This window comes from Acartia tonsa, chromosome 6, assembly GCF_053477335.1.
Source record: "Acartia tonsa isolate MP-2025a chromosome 6, ASM5347733v1, whole genome shotgun sequence".
In the NCBI taxonomy this organism is placed as follows: domain Eukaryota; kingdom Metazoa; phylum Arthropoda; class Copepoda; order Calanoida; family Acartiidae; genus Acartia; species Acartia tonsa.
The window spans coordinates 17,983,644-17,999,912 of record NC_137265.1 but is presented as its reverse complement, the minus strand read 5'-3'; the positions used below and the strand labels follow the sequence as shown (position 1 = coordinate 17,999,912).

Below are 16,269 nucleotides of genomic sequence, written 5' to 3'. Positions count from 1 at the left end.
CACTTGCTCTTGTTCGTGGATAGTCCCCTTTTGCTCTGAATGTTTGGGCTAGTTGGTATAGTTATTAACCTGATTATTTTTGTAAACTCTTTTATATGATTAATTATCAATAAACATTAAGTTTGACACTTTCCTTCTAGTGGCTAGTGGGGAAAAACTTCCCCCAAAACTACTAAAACTTTAAGTTCTGGGCTTTTTTAAAAAAATATTGGGCTGATTTTGTTAATGAAAACTTTTTTTCTTCAAATAACTTAACTAAATAATCACTATAGATTTCAATTAGGCACATCTTTTAAGGACTAAATTTTTTTTTATCTATGATGTAAAATAAGTTTTTATTAAAGTTCAACATGAAATCTTTGAAAATAAGCTCATACCTCATAATTTTTGTATTTTGGGGGTGTTTTACCCCAATAGCCCTTAGAAGGAAAGTGCCAAAATCCAATTTAAAGAGTTTTACTGGTGAATTTAATCATATAAAAGATTTTACAAAAAGAATCCGGTCAATAATTATAACAAAAACAACCAGGGCAAAATTTTATACTGCATTTCATTGACTAGTGTATAAACTCCCCCCCTTCCTCCTTGGTTCTTACTAAAAACTATACACATTTTGAAGCTTAAATTGAAAGTACCTAAAATATACAAATATACCTACCTATATAAAATAATATATATAACTCCTAGGTGCTAAGCAATATAATTTTAAAAAGGTTTGTGTAACAAGTATCAAACTTAAAATTCAAGAAAAACTGCATTTTTAAAACTTGTGTATACTTGTGAGGTTATGAGCTTTCCAATGGTATGCGTAGCATTTTTCTACCACTTCTAGGTGCTGAGCAATGACATGTTTAAAATGTCTTTATATTTTTTGCAGGCTTTCCAATGTGAATTTTAGGTTAAAAATAGCTAAAATCTTTTTCCCGGATTTTCTCCCAAGAAGGAACGCTTTTGATTTCGTTTTTTGTATTTTTTATTTGTCTATATATGTATAAATTAGAATCTGTAATAATCTCAGATAGCTCCTTTCAAAAAACTGCTTTTCCCTTCCGGCGACCAGTGATGGTTTCATATTTTTTGTTGTTGTAAATATACCTTTTGAACTCCTTATCAAATAAGTGTATTTTTATATAATTACGTCGTAACAAATCTAAATTATGATAATCTAAAGCTAATTGCAATGCAACGCTTGTTTATTCATCCATTAACTCTAGGGGAATTCTTTTATACCTGAATTTTCCAAGAATTTTAAGTTCATACAAAACATCTTACTACTTTATATTATAGGATATTCTTTATTTAGGTCCTCAAGAAAAATACTACTTTGACTCAAGTGTATCTGATAGATATGGTACCAGCTCTTTAGGTAATATTATGTAGTGACGATTGGCTATGAGTCCTGTGGAAACGTTCGGTTGGACAAAGTAAATTAAGAATAAGCTTCACTTCAAAGAAGCAACAATAGTACATAGTATGCATATTAAAAAAGGAACACATATTTAGAGGCAGTGGTACTAGCCAAAAACCTGTCTGGCCACTACAATTACATCAGAACATCCATAAAAGCAAATCGCAATAAATCAGTCAAATGAACAAATGGGCATTGACAAAAGAAAGATTTGAATAAACGTCAGAACATTATCAAAAGCTAATGAATAATTCTGCCATGAAACAATCAACGAGTTATTTGATATTTGCCTCTAAATGACTATGAAATTTTTGCACTCACTAAATTTTACTTAGATCACTGGCACAGAAACTAACTTAAGGTGAAAATTATTTTAGTATTGAAGGATAGTATCTACAACCAATACTCCAAATGGGACTGCGGAAGACTAAGGTAGCTTTAGAATAGTTTTTTTTTCATTAAAAAATAAAAAAAAACTTATAAGAGTTATATAAGGTAACTATAGTAAAAACGTTTAATGAACGTTCCTCTAACGGTCCTCTATTTGTACATTTAACAAAAACATTTTTACGAATTAATGATAATTTTTATACATATAGTTTAGTCAAACTAAAGTTTACAGTTTGCTATGTTTTATTTTTATTTAGCGCTGATGGAACTGAACTTCCTTGTGTTGGCCTCTGTTTGGCTACAGCCATTCTTGAACAGGTCAGCCTGATACAATAAATATAGAATATTCAATGTGTGGATATTGTGAAAGATTCTCGCATACCCTGATAAGCTGGCTAATATAACGATACCCTAAATCTTAACCCCCCCCCCCCCCTCCTTATGGCTTTACCAATCCTCTCGCCTGACCATGAAGGAACAGATTGACCAATGTCGGAGGACTATATTAGCAACCCTGATACAATATCCAGGCATTCTTTATCCATTAACTGATCCTTGATTAATTTAACTGACAGTCATTTGATTTTCATATCAACCTTTTTTTTTATTAAACATTTTTCTTCAAATCATCATGTTCTGATTTTTATATTAGTTTTCAAAATATGCATCATAAAATTTGATAACAGTTGTATAACTTTATCAAATAACATATTTACATTACATCTTCAAAAAAAGGATTTAAAAAAAAAGAAAAACAAATATTGTGCAAATGCGTGTTATTTTATTTTATTTCTGTGTGTTGATGTGCATAAGTTGCGTAGCCATTATCTTAGAAATCTAAAAACATATATTTAAATATTTTATGAATTTTATGTTTAACTGTTCTAAAATTGACTAAAATTTACTAAAGTAACAGGATGTTTGTTTGTCTGTGTATCTGTGTGTCTGTACCGAAGGATCTCGCTAACCGCTGAAACGATCGGGATCTCCATAACAGGGTAGATTCTCATGGGTCCCGGGAACGTTTATAACTTTTTTGGGAGAGGGTACCACCACCCTCCCAAGAGAAATGACAAAAAAGTGATTTTTTAATATCTGGGAGACTTCAACGTAACATAAAGATTTATCGTAGAGACTTTAACAAACAAAAACATTTAAAGTGCCACTAGAGGCCTCTAGGGGCGTAGCCGCTAGAGCTTAATATAACTGTTACCGTGCACTGTGTAAAATTGACAGTACGATTCTTACTCTTACTGACATACTAACGTACAGATTCTAAATGTAAAAAAAAGCTTCGCGTTATAATATTTTTGTTTCAGGATTTTATTACTCCATCATCTGATTCCTTTGATGTTTACAAACCAAAGTTGGTCAGCAAAATTCATGATGTTAGGTAATTTTACCAGGGTAATAAAGGGACATGACAATGGCCGAAAAATTGGTGTACATCCCTAATGATAATATAACAAATTATTCCTTCTATAGATCACAATTTGTGGTTGAAATGTTTGAATACTCAACTTAATGATCAAACCAATCCAAATTCATTAAAGTCCCCAAAGTTGTTAGGCCATCTAATAATATAACGCTATTATAAAACTTTAGGGATGAATGGGTGTACGTAAGATCCAAGTAATCATACATCTATTATTAATACTAATTTAGATTTCTGAACCTGTGAATGGTATGGATATGATACAATGGGCGCCCAAGCTTTTTTATTTGGGGGGGATAAAAATTTTTTAAGGGGGGGTAATTTGATTTTGGGGGGGATAAAATAGCGCGCGAAGCGCTCCGCAAATTTTTTTTAACCCCCCCAAATATTTTTACCCCGGGGGTAAAATTTGCTTGGGGGGGGGTTATTACTCCCCTTTAAATCTGTTAGCAAAACAAAATTTACCCCTCGAAAAATTTACCCCCGGGGTAATTTTTTTTGGTAATCACCCCATTACCCCCCCCCCCTTGGACGTCTATGTATGACACCACAGCTACAGAAGAGCAGAGCTATTATTAATACTTATTTAGATTGCTGAACCCTGTGAATGGTATGGATATGACACCACAGCTACAGAAGAGCAGAGCTATTATTAATACTTATTTAGATTGTTGAACCCTGTGAATGGTATGGATATGACACCACAGCTACAGAAGAGCAGAGCTATTATTAATACTTATTTAGATTGTTGAACCCTGTGAATGGTATGGATATGACACCACAGCTACAGAAGAGCAGAGCTATTATTAATACTAATTCAGATTGTTGAACCCTGTGAATGGTATGGATATGACACTACAGCTACAGAAGAGCAGAGCTATTATTAATACTTATTTAGATTGTTGAACCTTGTGAATGGTATGGATATGACGCTACGTCCACAGCTACATAAGAGCAGAGCTATTATTAATACTTATTTAGATTGTTGAACCTTGTGAATGTTATGGATATGACGCTACGTCCACAGCTACATAAGAGCAGGGCTATTATTAATACTTATTTAGATTGCTGAACCCTGTGAATGGTATGGATATGACACTACAGCTACAGAAGAGCAGGGCTATTATTAATACTTATTTAGATTGCTGAACCCTATGAATGGTATGGATATGACACCACAACTCCAGAAGAGCAGAGCTATTATTAATACTAATTCAGATTGTTGAACCCTGTGAATGGTATGGATATGACACTACAGCTACAGAAGAGCAGGGCTATTATTAATACTTATTTAGATTGCTGAACCCTGTGAATGGTATGGATATGACACCGCAGCTCCAGAAGAGCAGAGCTATTATTAATACTTATTTAGATTGCTGAACCTTGTGAATGGTATGGATATGACACCACAGCTACAGAAGAGCAGAGCTATTATTAATACTTATTTAGATTGCTGAACCCTGTGAATGGTATGGATATGACACCGCAGCTCCAGAAGAGCAGAGCTATTATTAATACTTATTTAGGTTGTTGAACCCTGTGAATGCTATGGATATGACACCACAGATACAGAAGAGCAGAGCTATTATTAATACTTATTTAGATTGTTGAACCCTGTGAATGGTATGGATATGACACCGCAGCTACAAAAGAGCAAATCTATTAATACTTATTTAGATTACTGAACCATGTGAATGGTATGGATATGACACCACAGCTACAGAAGAGCAGATCTATTATTAATACTTATTTAGGTTGTTGAACCCTGTGAATGGTATGGATATGACACCACAGCTACAGAAGAGCAGATCTATTATTGAAGAACCTATTTCCCTACAACTCAATATTGGACAGATGAAGACCACGGATGGTTATACATTGAGGGTAATTTGATAATATACTTATTTGCAAAATGAAGGAAAGAATACAGCTTTCTAAAGGGATAAGACTAAACTATGGCCGATAAACTGATGTAAACTCCCAATGTTTATACTGAAAATTACACATTCTGTAGATTTCTATTAGTGGTTAAAATGTTTGGACACTGAACCTAATTAAACAATCAACAAAATTCAATAAAAGTCACCAAAGTGTCATAAACAGCCGAATGTCCCCTCCCTCCCTGGAAAGGATAACAAGAATGTTTTAATTGGTTTTGTTTGGGAATGTAGAACGACCTTATATATTTAATATATAAGTATTGAAAAAAGACTGTATTTAAATAATTTACTGAATTCCATTATAATAATTCAACATATGCTTTTAGTGTGGAATGTTTGTGAATGATGTTTGGACTGATGAACACTGTGAAACAAGAGGTAATAATTCATTTTTTGTTGAAACCAACCAAGCATGTTTTATTAATTGACCTCACAAAGAAGACTGTGCTAAATCCCAAGAAATAAATATCTTATAAACTTTCGGATTATAAAAAATGATAATTATTTCTATGTTTTCAAGCAATTAACTTTAAAGAGAGATAATTTTGCTTTCTTCAGAGTGCTTACTGAGCAATGAACAACAACTTATATATTTATTTCTGAAATAATTTGAAAAATTTAACTTTGCGATGACAATACCGGCTGTGCCCTACTCTGCTACCCAGTACCCACTGAAATATAACCTAACGTAATAGTCAAATAAACGAATAACCCACTAATTTTTTATTGATTTCTGAATAGAAGGAGGGGAAAGGGTGGGGGATTCTGTGATTTGAGGGTCACCGCCAAGATTTTATTAGATATATGAAACAACAACAATACATGACTAATTTTTAAAATCTAACTTTTTGTAATAATTCAGGTATAACTCCCCTGGGAGATGGAACAGCCAATGTGAACTGTGACTGTTCCATACCTGGCTACATCACTGTGTACCTGGTCAAGGATGATAAGACTCAAAAGCCGCTCCTGGAAATGACTGAAACATTTGCCTTCAATAAATATATTCAATTCAGGTAGGTTTCCCTCAAAGTGCCTAGTGGAGCGTTAAAAAAACCCTTCCTTTTTTGAGAAAAAATAAATAAAAAGGGAAGGTGGTTTTGTTCAGATTTTGGTTAGATTAGGTCATATTGGGTTCTCGGCCTCCTATCCCCATCACTTTTAAATTGATTTTAAAAATAGGGAGGGGGGGGGGGGGGTTAAAGCCCAACAGGCACTTTGTGTGAAAATATCCTTTTTCTATCTTGTTTATTTTTATTTTTAATCACGACTTTTAACAACTGAATATAAAGTTTTTTAAACTTACATATATATGAAGTATAACAGAGCATTTACTTTAATATAATAAGCCGATCCATGAACTAACCTTATGTAAAATGATTGTAAAGGGCCAACAGACCAGAAATTATTATTTGTAAAATTTTCAATTTAGGATAGAAGAAAACTACCAAGAAGTAGTTGGAACCAAAGTAGCGGAGTTTGAGAGTCATCTACATCAACAGCTTGTCAGTATTATCAACACAAAGCCGGAGAATATTATCAACCTTAAGACTTGGCCTGGTAGCATTGAGGTAGGGGTGCTTTTCCATGAAAGGACCCATGAAGGACTGAAGCCCTACCTAGATAAATTGAAAGTAAGGGGGGGGTGGGAGATATTCTATTCCTTTGCCTAATTCCTTCTGGGTTACCCAGTACCCAATATATCTAGAGGTTGAAAAATTCGAGAACAAACCAATCAAAATTAAAGAAAAGGTATCCAAAGTTTTTAACCAACAAATAAGCAAAATTTTATATAAAACTTTGGGTACAGTTCAATTTACAGTCCAATGTTTCCTCCATGCCTGACAATGTTTGAAAAATGAAAAAATTATAACTATGATTAACTGTAATCAATTAAATATTTTTTAATATGAACAATATCTAAGTGTTGTTTATTTATTTTAAAAATACTAGCGGCTACGCCCCCTAGAAGCCTCTAGGGGCACTTAAGGTAGGAGGGGGAAAAGTCGACCTAATTCCATTTCAAATTTGAGTTTCAAAAGAGTAAACAAATATTTTTGGGGGGAGGGGGGTGAAGACACCCTCCCCAAAATTGTTTAAAACCTTCTCAGGACCTTTAAAAAGCTTCACTGTAAAGGAGAACAATATCAGTTCAGCGGTTAGCAAGTCTTTGGGACAGACAAAAAACGCTTAGTACTTTATATAATAGGATATATTTAAGGTTGCATTTAATCTGGTGGCCCCCACCAACCTGGAAGCTGGCCAGCAACAGCAGGCCTATGAACAGTTTGCACAACTGCTGGCGGACGGTCAGCTGGACATCAATGACCTGGCCGGTCAACAGATGACTGTTCCTGCTCAGTGTGTGGATAACTGTAGTAAGAAAACTGTTGGTAAGTTACAATTTAATTTTAAGATTGCCTGTACCAATTTTTTATAGTGATTATTTTCAGGGCGTCTAAGGAGGTGAGGGTAAAAGGGTGATGTCCCCTTGAACTAGTTTGGGGTTCTATATGAACCCTTAAAATTTTTAGAAATGTATTAGATTACTCCCACACCCCTCACTGACGTTGGTCGTTTAGACGTCCTTTTTCTTTTTTTCAAAAGTAGTTTTAAAATGACTATTGAAGACAAAAAAATTTTCCCTAAGAGACATATCCCTGTCTTAACCTATGTTTTGTATTTCTCTTACAAAGCATATTTTCCGTCATATTAGATATTAAAAGAAAGGAATAGTTTATCTGGAAAAATACAAAAAGCCATACTTTTTTCGTCAGTGAGATAATTTTACTATGGTTTCAGTTAAATTCCAGTCTTTTAGTCGCAAACAGCCGTATGGCGACCTATGCGGCCACGGTAGTTAGGATATGATGATGAATGCTACTCTTTAGATGCGGTATTAATTGTCGAACCGTGAAAATTATGTTTTATAGTCCTATCCTTTAAAGTAGTATGCATTTTTTGCCCGCAGCTTAAACTTTCATTAATTAGTGAACCAATAAAATTCTCCAATTTAAGGAAGCCTTACATATATCCTGGGATAGTTTAAGGCTATTTAATAAATAGATAAAGGTTTGGTAAGGTTTTAGGCTATTTTTCTGTCTGTTCCTTCACTTTTAAATTTAGAGCCCCTGAAAGCTAGGGTACATCCCCTAGTAAGTTCTTATTAGTGGACTAATATTTTTAAATTTGAAAAAGTGGGACGTAAGAAATATTTTCTCAAGTTTACATATCCATTTCTGAATATAGTTGACAAATATTTAGGTTATGAAAACAATAATAAATAACATTGATATTCAATCATCTTTATATACAAACAAAAAAGAAAATAATCCAAACAATAATACATAAAAGACATTGATAAATTTGTCCATAAGTAGCGTAGCAATTACAGTTTTATTGAAGCTTTTAATAGTGTCTCCAAAAAAAATGGCAGTTGTTATAACGTTGGGCCGAATTTACGTCATATTTTAAGAGAATTTGACGTCAATCCTAATGGTTCGGTCAAACATTCTAACATTTGTCCACTTTTTTTTTTGGAAGCTTCAATTTTAGTTCATACTGAAAGGAATTTACTATATTATGATAAAGATAAATTAGACTCAAAATGATTTTGAAAAGTTTAACGTATATATAATGAATAAACAAACGGACAGTCTATATTTACTGTAAGCATGACCACAAAGAATATAATCTATAAGCATGCCTACTTCAAAAGAAAAAATTCATAAGAAAGACCAGATTATTCCTGTATAAGTCTGATGAAAGTAATTTGTATTACAGATGATCTTCCACGAATACTATAATAAAGTTAATAGTTTTGTTAGCCTGGATTTTTGGCCCCTCGGATCTAACAAAACTGGTTTATATCTCATAATTTTTTATTTCAATATCCGCGGAAAGCTGTCTATAATATGATTTGATAAATAACTATTAGGGATAAGATTACTAAACATACTTCGTATTAAAGTTTCACTAGAAATACTTAATGATGTACATTTTATTTGTTTCTTGATGTTATACAGTTAGGGAGTTGAATCCATTTTTATAGAAGCAGAAATATAATCTATGATTATGGTTTGGACCCTCTAAAACTGTAATCTACCTTTCCACTTTCCCCTCTCTTGGTGAAGATATCTTCAACGCCGATACGATTTTTGAAATGTAAGATTCTACTTTCCCTTCTCTTGGTGAAGATATCTTCAACGCTGATACGATTTTTGAAATGTAAGATTCCACTTTCCCCTCTCTTAGTGAAGATATCTTCAACGCCGATATGATTTTTGAAATTTAAGATTCCACTTTTGCCTCTCTTGGTGAAGATATCTTCAACAAGAGAGACAAAAGTGGAATCTTATATTTCAAAAATCGTATCGGCGTTGAAGATATCTTCACCAAGAGAGGGGAAAGTGGAAGGGTAGATTACAGTTTTAGAGGGTCCAAACCATAATCATAGATTATATTTCTGTTTCTATAAAAATGGATTCAACTCCCTAACTGTTATAAGCTAATTTATCAAAATGTCGAATTCATCAATGTCATCATAATAATTAAAGAAGGTGGCGTGAATAGAGGTTTTGCCGGAGTAGTGTATTTCCCTGTTTTTTAGGTTTTTTTGACACGTTCCTTAAACCCTCTGTCGCTCGCGTATGGTTTGAGGTATTTCTAATTCAGCATTTTTGAATTTATAAGTACAATATATTTGATAAGAAATGTAAATTCCATCTTTCTGAAATAATCCAATTTAGATTATTAAATTAAACTTATTTAGCTGTATATTTTTACTAAAATCTACTTTCTTACATACATGTTCACTTTAATCATAATAATTAGATTTTAAGCACATTAAAGCATATGTACTTTGAAAACTTATCCTAAATTTTACTTCATTTTTCCTCATGAAAAAAAGGGTTTCTCTAATTGTCGTTTTATGCTTTTGATGTAATAATAATACTGTATACTGAGCTGGATCTTTAAATTACTTTAGTGGTGAGACAGATCGGGGCGCGCCGAATTTCAGCCAATCACAGCGCGGCATTTCATAAAATGCTGTGCTCTCATTGGTGGAAAGTTGGCTCACCCCGATCTGGCTCACCATAATTTTATGATTTAAAGATATAGCATGATGAAAAGAAAAAAAAAATAATTCATTTAAAATCATACTCCGGGAGACTTAAAATCCCTATTTCTGGGGGAGGGGGCTATATAACCTCCCATAACTCGAAACTAGTTGAAAAATGATTATTTTAATTGGTGGAAAAAAACAGGAAAAATATAGTTCCTTCCTTATTTTAAGCAGTTTAGGCTAGTTAGTAGCTTTGTTAAAGTCAAATTATCACAATTGTTTCACTTTCTATAAACTTTCCTTCGGACATAAAGCATCTACACTGTAAAGATTCGGCGGTTAGAGAGATCCTTCGGTACATAGACAAGCAGACGCACAGACAGACATTCTGTTATTTTTATATAGGAAAAAGTAGAATATATATTTTTAACTAGATTCCATTTGAATAAATAGAATGTATGTCACATACAATAAACATGCTTTTTATACAATCATATTCAATACATTTCTTTGCATTTTGCAATATTTTCAGAAATTTAGAGTTCGGTTCTATGGTGAAGAAATATTAAAGTAAAACTAAAAGAAAAGTTTATTACAATTTTAGAAGATATATGTTAAGCGCATTAATCCTGGTATAGAAGTAATATGATATTTGTCTGTTTGTCTGCTTGTCTATAGTACCGAAGAAAACTTATATAAAAGTAATATGAATAAAGTAAAAGTCTGACTGTCTCTGTTACGAAGGATCTCTCAAACCGATGAAACAATATAGTTATCCTTTACAATGTAGCTTTTCATTGGTTTTGGGAAGTTTTTAAAAACTATTTTGGGGGAGGGTAGTGGTAACACCAACCTAGAAAAAAGGACACCCGATCAAAATTAATTGTGTTATAGAGTCCTCAACTTTATACTGAAATAGCACATATCCAATCTTAACTATTTGTATTTCAAAATTCAAATTATTTTTTCATTTCTTTACTCCTGAATTTCTTTCTTATATAATTCTAGTTCAAACTTATTTACATGTATAAATATGCAATAACAACACAATAGATAATATTTATAGGCAAATTATTGAATATGTTAGTGCATAATAATGTTATACTAAAAAATAATAAGTTATCTATTTGTTAAGGATAATCAAAACATTTATTGCAGATTTTCCTTATTCCTTCAGTATTATTCGCCCTAAAACTTATTCGCAGCTAAACTTTTTAACCAATACTTTTAATTTATATAGAAGAGATAATTTGTAATCATTTGTGATGTGCATCAATTTATCATCCTTTGTCTCAACCCCTAACATAACTGAAAAAGTGATATAAAGCACAGTCTCACCTAGGCTCGACGTAAACTTTAGAATTAAACACAGTAATCGATATATTATTATTTGGATGTTACACCAAAAAGATGATAGCAGCTGGCTAAATGACGATCCCCCCCCCCCCTCCCCCATCCAATCCCATTGATTTATCCACTCTCCTTCCAACCAATAAATGAAGTCCATATTAGCAAGCTAACTAATTTTCTCCTGTTAATATATCCACGCATATTCTATATCCATTAACAGACTACAAACTTTAATTCCCATTTGATCTGAAATTTTCTATTCTGAGTCTGGATAATGTACACTTTACAGTTGACCAAGGATAGGGTTATGGCATTAAAAAGATAATTTGCCTCATCTTAAATTTTGTGTATTTCAATTGTAGAAAACATGCTATTAAAAGATACTTTTAAGGGATCTTAAGGAGTTCTGTAGATTACAATTATTGGTGAAAATAAATTTAATTTAATAATCCAATCAAGATTTAATGAAAGTCCAAAAGCTTTAAGCCAGCGAATGAGTATAATTTACAGCTCATTAGCCAGGGGCGTCCAAGCTTCTTTTTTTTGTGGGGGGGTAATCACCCCTATACCCCCCCTCCCTTGGACGTCCTTGTCATTAGCTTCTCCCTTACTCTGTAAAGTAATTTATTTTGATTCAGTATTAGTTATCTTCAGAAAATATATCCATCTCTCTGAAAGTTGAGCTGCTACTTTTTAAAACTCGATTAAAACTTAGTGTCAATAAATTTAATATAACGACATGTACTTACTCTATTTAGAATTTTTTAAAGTTTGGATTTACATATCAAAATATGGTTGTACAAGTTTACTTATAATGTATTATTTTTCAATAAGAAATTAAATTCAAATTTTATCATAACGTGTAGCCTCCCTATCTTTAACCCCATTTTCAGTCGATTTGAATCAATTCCAAAGTGCCTGATAGCGTGACGTTTCGTGCTTTTTATGACACCAACGACAATAAATCGTTGAAAATATAATTTTCACATTGGGACACCGATCTTTAAAGGTATGCATTGCTGGTCTACCAAGAACAATTATGTGTTACTGATATATTTATTATAAAATACATACAATATTTATTTTGTAGGAGATGCTATCCTGCCAATAGTTGTAGCTGCGTGTGGAATGGCTGTGGCTCTTTTTATCCTTGTTTTTATCATCTGTGCTGTCTGCATCAAGAATAAGAAAACACAGGATAAACTCAAGCCATTCACGGTAAGATATCTATTTTTAGACGAATCTTAGTTCTCAATGACGTCCAAGCTTTTTTATTTCGGAGGGGTAAAATGATGGTTTGAAAGTTTTTTTGGGGACAATTTAATGTATTTACAAAAAAAATTAGGGGTGACTACAGCATCCCAAAATTTGTTTTGGTGGGGTAAACAACCTTCATTCCCTCTTCCCATTTGTTTTTGTTATTTAACACCCATTAGACCATTAACCCCTTGCCATGAAGTGCTAATTACAATTTATATTAATGGATAGGTCTATAATAATTCATAAAATTTTCTGAATGTAGGTATTGGAATAAGTTTAATACTTTTAGTATGGAATCTATTTAGTATGAATCTATCCTATTAGCTACCAGAATCTTAGTAATTTTAGTTTTAAATGTAAAAATATAAGTAACGAAATTCTTCTAGAAGTTAGCTTATCCTTTCATACAATTTCACTATTCTATTGGACGTAATCGTTCTTGTTTTGTTTAGGCTCCTGGAAGTATGCAGCCTACCTACAGATCTGCACAGTTTGCTGATTCTCTGGAAGGAACCAAGACCAGTCTAAGGTAACAAAATAAATTTTCAATTATGTAAAAAATGTTTTGTTTTAACTTCTTCAGTTTGTTGCATCTAAAGAGTTTAATATTTTATGTTATGGGTAGCGGCTATTGAGATATGGGTTGGGAGTAGTCGAACCTCCACTTTTTAATCTAAATTTTTGAGGGGCGATTTCTCATGGTAGAGTGGAGTTGCCCTCCTCAAAATAGTTGAATCCTTTATCGGAAATGTAAGACACTTCACTATAAAGGCGAATCATATAAGCTACAAACCAAGGCCGTCCATGGGGGGGGGGGTAAAGGGGTGATTACCCCCCCCAAAAAATTTTACCCTGGGGGTAAATTTTGGGGTGGGGTAACAAAACTTTACCCCTACCAACAGATTTCTGGGGGGGTAATTACCCCCCAAGCAAATTTGACCCCCGGGGTAAAAATTTTGAGGGGGGGGTAAAAAATATTTGCGGCGCGCTTCGCGCGTTATTTTACCCCCCCCCCCCCCTTAAAAAAATTTTACTCTCCCAAAAATAAAAAAGCTTGGACGCCCCTGCTACAAACACACATCCTATTGCTATTATAGAAAAGATAGAAGAGTAGAATAATCACCAAGTAATTTCTACGCTAGAAATAAATTATTCTATGTTTAGAAATAGAAGAGTTAGTGGAGTAGAATATTCACTAAGTAATTTCAACTCTAGAAATAAATTATTCTATGTTTAGAAATAGAAGAGTGAGTGGAGTAGAATATTCACCAAGCAATTTCAACTCTAGAAATAAATTATTCTATGTTTAGAAATAGAAGAGTGAGTGGAGTAGAATATTCACCAAGTAATTTCAACTCTAGAAATATTTTATTCTATGTTTAGAAATAGAAGAGTGAGTGGAGTAGAATATTCACCCAGTAATTTCAACTCTAGAAACATATTATTCTATGTTTAGAAATAGAAGAGTGAGTGGAGTAGAATATTCACCAAGTAATTTCAACTCTAGAAATATATTATTCTATGTTTAGAAATAGAAGAGTGAGTGGAGTAGAATATTCACCAAGTAATTTCAACTCAAGAAATCAAACAAAGAGTAGTATTCAACTTCTTGATGAGGTATTTTATTGAAGAAAATTTTTTGGTTTAAGATTTTAATTTAAAAATTGGATGTACTTTTCAGAAGAAAAAAACTATTTGTGTTTGATTGGATATAAATTCAAAAGCTTAAAATTAGGCTTGCCTTCCCCCATTTTTAACCACTCCAGGCAAATAACTATTGGCTCATGTCTGTGCATGCAGCATAACATAGAAAAGTTTTAGGGTATTTAAGGGGTCAGAGGCCTGTATCAACATTAAAAATGACAATAAAAACTCTTTTGCTTTTTTGTTTCTTTCAACTTTTAAAACATAACTTTAAAGGCTTGAATTTAAAAATCATTTAGAAAACATTAATGAGATAAATTAAAATCCATTTTTGAATCTATTGCAGGACCGTCCCAGATCCCAGGACTCGTGGGGTGTGCCATTCCCCGCCAGCTACAAGGAGCCGTCCAACGAACAGATCAGCCAGACTCAACCCATACCTGAGAATGTGGTAATTGTTTTTTTTTTAATACAAACCCATTACAAAATCTAATTCTTGAAAGATAGGGTATGGTAATGAAAGATAAGGGAAAATTAGACTGTTTTATGATCAAATTCATTTATTTGTTGGCTGTTGGCACTTTAATTCTATTTATGTATATTGGTTGGATTTTTTATTAATATGATACTATTTTTATTCTGCATAGGGTTAATTCTGATTGCACATAAATTTATTGTCAACTGTCTTTTTCCCTGATACTATTCCATCAATTTATAAAATTTGTGTCTTTTAATTACTTTGGGGGGCGAACATATCAATAGCATTCTTGATTGGCGATATTTTAAAATGTATCTTTTTAAGCTGCTGAATCGAAGAGTAGAGTTGCTCCCTGGAACACCAGAAGCTAATGAATAGTTCAAAAACAAAATCAATTATTCAATTCTTAAACTGCATATTTTTATCAATAGTGAAAACAATTTATTAAAATGAGTTTTAAAAATTGTTTTCTTAATTTTTTTCTCTTAATATACCTATTATGAGTTTGTAACTTTATTTTTTTGCTATAGATGTGGTTTATATTTTAATCAAATAAATATTTTAATTTATTTAGTTTTTTTCTTGAATTTATCATTATATAAAGTAACAGTCTGTGTGTGTGTGTCAGTTTGTTTTTACCGAAGCGTCTCGCTAACCGTTGAACCAATGTAGTTTTTCCTTTACAATATAGGATGTAGCTTCTCCTAGGCCCTGGAATGGTTAAAAACTTATATAGGTGAGGTTACCATTACCCTCACCTATGATATAAAACATAAAATCTTCATATTTAGATTTCCACGTAAAATTTGGTATAATACATAAAGGTAGATGTAAAAAAAATATATACAACCTAAATGTCAGGCATGGGGCACTATCAAAAGTTTGAATATGATTATTATTAAAAGCGAAGATTTTCTATAATTAGGGTCGGTCCGTACGTCCGTCCGTCCGTACGTCAGAGACAGAGCTTTTTTGTTAATTTAGGCATGTTATAATTGTCCTATCGATTTCAAACTTTGCATGGTAATTCCTGTAGTAGTTAGGTATGATTTAGAAAGCGTAGCAACTCTATAATCATTACCAGAATGTCCGTACGTCCATTTTAAACATGTTTATTTTTTTACTTTTATACCAAAATTTTTTATGTGATCTAATTATCCGAATGTTCTGATTTTAGGTATACTGATTCATGGGACAACAAAGTACAATATTATAAGCAAAGCAACTCTATAATCTTGTCCTAAAAATGTAAGTATGTCCATAAACATTATCCTGCATCAAGAAGTTTTTCAACAAATA

General features: G+C 32.6%; 1 protein-coding gene across 1 annotated transcript in view; it reads left to right on the top strand.

Moving 5' to 3' along the window:
• Nucleotides 1-15,544, top strand: part of LOC145322014 (uncharacterized) — a 79,353-nt gene extending 63,809 nt beyond the window's left edge. The window contains exons 43-56 of the mRNA XM_080163743.1: nt 1,304-1,366; nt 1,786-1,840; nt 2,056-2,116; nt 3,118-3,191; nt 4,988-5,117; nt 5,500-5,551; nt 6,036-6,189; nt 6,606-6,744; nt 7,395-7,566; nt 12,679-12,806; nt 13,301-13,377; nt 14,378-14,465; nt 14,839-14,943; nt 15,295-15,544. Of these exons, the coding sequence (XP_080019869.1) occupies nt 1,304-1,366; nt 1,786-1,840; nt 2,056-2,116; nt 3,118-3,191; nt 4,988-5,117; nt 5,500-5,551; nt 6,036-6,189; nt 6,606-6,744; nt 7,395-7,566; nt 12,679-12,806; nt 13,301-13,377; nt 14,378-14,465; nt 14,839-14,943; nt 15,295-15,348 (1,352 nt within the window). The 3' untranslated portion in view covers nt 15,349-15,544. The remainder of the gene's footprint in view (nt 1-1,303; nt 1,367-1,785; nt 1,841-2,055; nt 2,117-3,117; nt 3,192-4,987; nt 5,118-5,499; nt 5,552-6,035; nt 6,190-6,605; nt 6,745-7,394; nt 7,567-12,678; nt 12,807-13,300; nt 13,378-14,377; nt 14,466-14,838; nt 14,944-15,294) is intronic.
• The last annotated feature ends 725 nt before the right edge of the window (nt 15,545-16,269 follow it).